The sequence below is a fragment of the Hibiscus syriacus genome, unplaced genomic scaffold (assembly GCF_006381635.1).
Source record: "Hibiscus syriacus cultivar Baekdansim isolate YM2019G1 unplaced genomic scaffold, ASM638163v2 tig00117005_pilon, whole genome shotgun sequence".
NCBI classification, from domain to species: domain Eukaryota; kingdom Viridiplantae; phylum Streptophyta; class Magnoliopsida; order Malvales; family Malvaceae; genus Hibiscus; species Hibiscus syriacus.
In genome coordinates, this window is record NW_024063519.1 from 1,905,187 (window position 1) to 1,911,878 (window position 6,692).

General features: G+C 36.3%; 1 protein-coding gene across 1 annotated transcript; it reads right to left on the reverse strand.

Annotated features, from left to right (window-relative positions):
• Positions 1 to 3,200: 3,200 nt before the first annotated feature.
• LOC120195126 (protein PHOSPHATE-INDUCED 1-like) lies at positions 3,201 to 4,208 on the reverse strand. Its single transcript, XM_039197224.1, has one exon. The coding sequence runs from the start codon at positions 4,170 to 4,172 to the stop codon at positions 3,225 to 3,227; it is 948 nt and encodes a 315-aa protein (XP_039053155.1). The 5' UTR covers positions 4,173 to 4,208; the 3' UTR covers positions 3,201 to 3,224.
• Between the last annotated feature and the right edge of the window lie 2,484 nt (positions 4,209 to 6,692).

The following is a 6,692-nucleotide window of genomic DNA, read 5'->3' on the forward strand; positions in this document are numbered from 1 at the left end:
TGGTGGCCATGAACTCATTGTAGGTTTTGGGAGGGTTTAAGCTTCAAGAGCTTCCTCACATGATTTCTATTTGATTTTCATGTAGTTTAGTTGTTGTTTAACACCTGGTGTCCTTCATTTTCATGTTGGAATCGACTAGTGGCTTATGAGTGATAGAAAAATGGTGCAATAACCCCCTTGAGCTAAGTCAAGGAAATGTTAATCTTTGGGTAAGCTATAGACGTTTTTGAGTTGCTAGGAGCTGAGGTAACACACTATAACTCTTCCTTACCACTTGTAATGTCATCTAAATGAATATGGTTGCATGTATGGGGTAAAAAAAGCATGTGGGGGTTTGTTTAGTTCATGAAGCATGCTAGAGTAATTTTCATGGTAAAATTCATATTTGTGTGTTGCAAATATGAAAGATAGTACCTTATGGCCTCTAAGACACTAAATAAGACATTAAGCATGTTTACTAGTCTTAGGGGAATTGTTGAGGTGGTTTTTGGGTGTTTCCCGAGCTTAAGCAAGTCATTCCCATAAAAAGGATCGATCCCTCGGGGAAAAGGATCGTTCCCTAGAAAGAAAGGATCGATCCCTTCGCTGTTTTACTCAATGGAAAGGGCGAAATTGTATTTTTTAGTGGTCTGAAGTATTGAGAAATGTTGTCTTGACCTTGACATGTTTGAATGAGTTCAAGTTGGTCCATTAATTGATTTGCTTAAATACTTAAATGCTATTTATGTGATGGTCCTCACTTGATAAGAGGATGTCTCGTGAAGAATCGTCTAGCTGCCATTGTCAAAGGAGAAGACAAGTAGAAGGGGTAGTAGCCAAATATGCTGTGACTACGGGTGTCAAAGCATTCAAGTTAGGAGCGAGGCTCGGCACGAATACGAGTGGCGCAGGAAAACCGAGGGTAAATAAGCGAGATCCACTGAAGTGTTTCCTATGTTAGGGACCACATAGGGCCAAGAGTTGCCCAAATAAAGAAAAGCTTGGTGCCAATGCAAGTGGTAAAGCAAAGAAACCGAGGGTAAAGTGTACACCCCAACCCGTATCCGACCCGAATACGAGTCTGAGATGTCACATTGACTTTTTGAAACCATATTCTTGTAAGATAGCAAACCATTTGAACTTAAATTAAGAAAATATGATAATATATTATTGAATTATGTCTGTTATAAAATTTTAAAGCAAAAACATATTTTATGAACAATATTGTACGTAGTGATACCCCTGCTATAGGTACCGAATGTTAAAATTTTTCCAAATTTTTTCAGATCCGTTTCAACCTAAGTGGCATGGATTAGTCAGTTGTGTTTTACTTCCGCATTGTTGCCTAATCCTATGGAATTGATGTAATGATTAGGGATGGCAACGGGCTGGGTTCGGGCTGGGTATTGGTCCCCCGTCCTCGTCCCCGTTTAAAAAACCCGTACCCGTCCCCGCTTAAAAAACCGCGGGGATTTAAACGGGTATCCCCATCGGGTAATCGGGGAAAACCGCGTGAAAACGGGTATCCCCGTTTAGCATAAACGATTATTTAAACGTGTATCAGGCCGGGTATCGGGTCGGTATATATATTTAAATTAAATATATAAATATTATATATATTTTTGAATTTAAATTAAATTTATTAATATTATAATATATATATATATAATAATTATTTTTAATATTTATCGGGTCGGGTAATCGGGGCAGGGATTACTAAACTCGTCCCCGTTTAACATAAACAGTTTTTCCCGTCCCCCGTTTAGCATAAACAGTTTTCTCCCGTCCCCGTTTAATTCGATTTTCGGTTTTTCCCATTGGATTCGAGTTTTTTTGTCATCCCTAGTAATGATTACAAATGAGGGGAGGAGCTCTCTATTTATAGTTGAGGCCCTCAAGATCCAACGTTCTAGATCAAAGTATATAGACGACTTAGATTGAATCCTACCTTATCTAGAACTCTATCTCTAAGGCATTTGAATTCAAATACAACACTATCCCTAATTAAGTATTTATCTCCTTAATTATTGGATAATAGTATCCTTTCTGGAACCTTCCAAGGAACGGGTTAGGTCTAATGGTTCTGGGCAAGCCCAACACTCCATAAGATTATCCTACATAAATCTGCACACACATGTCTCGGTCCGAATCCACGAGCCTTGACAAAATTACCCCCGTCGAACATGTAACACCCTCGTCGCTTCTCTCGAACACCTCGAACTTGATCCTTCACGAACTCATAAACATTCTCCAAGAACTGGGCCAACTTATCATGCCCAACAAGCCCAAATCTGCGCACATAGAACCCCTCTTGTGAACATTTGCACCAATGTCCATGGACCCAAAGGTTTAGTACGTGACAATATATATATATATATATATATATATATATATACATGATCATGATGTTGAAGTGTGAACGTGATACCAAATTTAGATTATGTAAGTCATTGCCCAACACAAAACTAAAAATGAAGTCAAAGTTGAAATTGAGAGCGTCCATTGGAAGATTTGGTATGTGGCAAAGCTAAGGGAGAGACACCAAAGAAAGGTTCGAAAAGGCAAGGGGATCGTCAGTGGTTAATAAGTATTTATATATGTGTTTATGTTTTCTTTGAGGCGATGTAAATTATTGTTTGATTAGAGGGTTAAAGGGAAATCCCACGGGTGGGCGAGGATGGGTTGTCGGAGGTTAAAAGTCATGGAGTGAGAATGTGAGATGGTCGTCAAGCGGCCGCGGCTAAGCGTTAGGTACTTTTCTTGGGCGGAGACTGGCCCAAAGCTTCGATAAATTTTTGTTAAAAAGAAAAGGCTTCGATAAATTTACTTCATAACCCTTGAATTTTTTCTAAACTCTAAATTTTAAGATTAAATTATAAATTAAGCTCTAAATTTTAAATTTAAACATTAAATCTTAAAATTTATAACCCTAAATCCTTAAAACAAGACATAATGCTATTAAAATTTTAGTTGTGAAATATATATATTTCATCATTAGCGAATACAATAATTTCCCTTTTAATTTTTTCTTTTATTATATAAAAGTCAGGATATTCAATTGGAAACAAATAATATAAGATGAATGCAGGAAATATTTCCGAGTAGAAAGTTGTTGTCCAACCATTATGAAAAAAAGAATAATTTAATAACAAATGCAATAAAAGAATCTCTCACAAAATTATACTGCCCTAAAATATATTGTATACGCTAACATCTCCCACGTCCAATAATCAATGTTTAAACTCTTAAGCCAGAGTAGCGCAATTTGAGGTGGAAGGGTCAAACAAAGCAGGAAGCAGATACTTCCTCCCGTTGACACCATGTGCATTGTAGCTAGCACCAGTTGTGGCGTCCACCGGAAGGTCTCCGGCATAGCCAGGATAAGCCCCTTTACCGTAAATCCCGGGACAAGCAGATGCAGCCTCCAGCGGTGCCTCTTTCGGACCCTGGTAGTACCCATTTCCAAACGGGTTGGTCACAGTCCCAGCCAAGAGGTTAGCTATATTGATCACCATCCCGTCAAGACCCACATCATTGTTGGGTGCTACCAAGGGTGGGTTCTGTGGTCCGTATATGGGCTGGTGGAATGGCCAGGCGCATTGACCTGGGCACTGTGTCTCTGAGTTACCCACCCAGATGTATGCGAACTTACTGTGACCATTGCTTGACCTTCCTAAAGCTGAACCATGGGTTCCACACCTGCTAGAACAGAAGCCATCAACAGCCACATCGGCTGAGGTCAAGACAACGTTAATGGCGTTCTTCTGACCACCCTTTGATGCCAGTTCCACGATTTGTTGATTCGTGAGTGATTTTCCTAAAGAGTAGTTCTCGTCAAGGATTTGTGAACCCAAGGAGAGGGAAAGAGAAGAAGGTTTCTTGGTGAGCTGATAATATTTCTCCGTGGCTTTCCACCATGTAGCAACGGAGGGTTGAGCTACTGTGGGCTTGGATGATGCAACGGAAGCGATGAAATCGGAGACAATCGCGCGTTGAGGATGCTTGAAGTTGCCGTACCAAATGAGATTAACAGAGATTTTCCCTGATAGAAGAGGGCCATTGTGGTATTTGAAAAGCAAAGGCTGCTCGGTTTCGCCTGATTCCACGAGCTTCCTTGCGTCGACGGTAAAATGTAACCAAGAAACCAAAACAAGAAGAAACAGAGCAACATTGCAAGTGTCCAAAGAAGTCATGATAGAAGCAAAGCTCAGATTAAGTGTGATTGAATGTATTTTGGATGAGAATTAACGAGGAACGGAATGAATTTATAGTGCGGATTTGTGAAGGGTGGAAAGTGGCAGGAAAGGGAAAGGTAAAGGAGTGGGTGGGGTGGCATGCCAGCCAACTGACGCGTTGTATTTTAATCGCACTCAAGGCAACCAATTCGTTAAAAGAATACAGTTTAAAGCCAGCAAAGGGCGAATAAAGGCAAAGATACGTGAAGAAAATGACAAAATTGAGTGGTTATTCAGGGGAGGGTGCAGAGGGAAAACGCGTAATAGTAGTTTGGGAACTGTGCAGCCAAAGCCAATTTGGGGGAGGTGGAATATCAAGTTGCTGCTTTTATAATTAAAGAGGAAAAGGTGTTCATAGATGAAACTTTTTTTGTGTGTGTAACATGTACATGTACTAAGTTATGTGTTGCCGAATATAAAATATAATAACTAGGTAAAAAGGTGACTGTTGCTCCTGTATATCCAAAATACTCCCTCCAATTTTTTTTTCAGAACTATCTTGTATCATAAATTCAAAAAGTTGCAAAGGTCACTATTCCCATATAGTAAACTCAATTTATAATGTTCGCTCCTACCTTTTTCCCCATCAATTTAGTTATCGAAGTTGTCTATGATATTCATCCTAGCCCTTTAAGTCCGTTTTGACTAATAGAACTATTAGTCTTCTACATTTTTCAACACCAACAAACATTTTTTAACGTAATTTGATGATGACGTTACATTTATTATAAAAATAAATAATAAAATATTTACTACATACAATGGTTAGAAAAATTACCCAAAAAATTGACATAATACATTAATCTCACTTAAATAAATAATAAAATTTTGTGAATTTGTTCTAACCAACGTGTTTAATAAATATTTTAACATAATCCCTTAATCCACAGACACAGAAGACTCACAATTATGTTAGTAAAAAACAGTCAACGAACTTCGAGGACTATGATGAATATCATAGACAACTTCGAGGGCTAAATTGATGCAACAAAAAAGATAAAGGCGAAAATAATAAATTGAGTTTATTACAGGGGCAAGAACGACCCTTAAGCTATATAATTATCTCTCACGTTACCCTAAAAATTACGACATAATCTCTATTTATAGAGTCAAATACTTAGCCACCAAGAATTCTCTATAAGAATTTTTGTTTAAAACAAATATTTATTTTATTAAATAAAGTTAACTACCAAGAAATCTTTAACCACTAGAATTATAATAAAATCTAAATTAATTACCAATTATAATTTGGGTCAAAATATAACAAATCTTCCACTTTACTCAAATTCAATCGAAAATGAGTCTTCAAGTCTTCAACAGCTTCAATTTTTACGTAATTCACATATCCTTTGAAACACCGTTGTCAAATATTCAACAACTTCATTTCTTACGCAATATTCATTGAAGTAGCATTGGATCAATCAATAATTACTCATTTGTAACTCATTGTAGTAAATTTATCTTATATGTCTCTAAAATCACTAAAACAATTGTAGCAACAAATTCCTTTAGACCTTTACAACCCGATTTATAGCTTTGATACCATTTGCTAGAAATTTAAAAGCAAAAAAATAACTAAAACGATATTAACGTAAAATAAAACATGTACAAGAGAGAAGATTTAACGTGGTTCGAACTTGCCTACATTCACGAGCGAGATAAACAATAATCAACTATAAATGTAGAAAATACGAAAAATATAAATACATTGTATTCCCAAAACTCGATTTATTCAAAATAATTTTTCAATGTTCACACAAAACTATCTCTATAACATAAAGCTCAAAAGTTGTAGAGGCCCCAAAAAGGAATTAAATCTATTCAAAATAATTCTATCTCACATTACTCTAAAAGTTATGACATAATTTCTATTTACAAAACTTAAATAATTGGTCATAAAAAATTCTCATTTCATAAGAATTATTACCTAGAATAAATATTTAGGTTATTAAATAAAATCAATTACAAAAAAAATGGTCAACTATATTAAAATTACAATAAAACATTGCAAGGGGGAAATTGTTGTAATATTGTGTTTGAAAAAAAAAAAGAATTCTCCAAATAGTCTACTCAAACAATTATTTCTTAGGGTGTTTGGAACAGTAACTTGGAGAATACCACAAGATTGCTACACGCCTTCACCTCATTAACCATTTTTTTTGTTCTATAAAATTAAAGACGTATGGTAATATAAAAAAATCCCATAATAATAATCCATGTTTATTTCTTTTGAGATTGTAGAAAACATCATAATTCAGAAAATAATTTGGTGAGAGCCGTCTATGATGATTTTTTCCCCAACGCACTGTATGGGCGAGGAAGCCACATGCAAGTGGAATGAATGATTGTCCACAATCATAATCAGTTTACAAGTCTGGACATGACTAATATTCCTAATAGGCCCCAATTTTTGTTGTCAGTGGTTATCGTTATTCCAATTTCCAACAAGCTAGGTAAACGAAAGAGAAAAATTGGAAG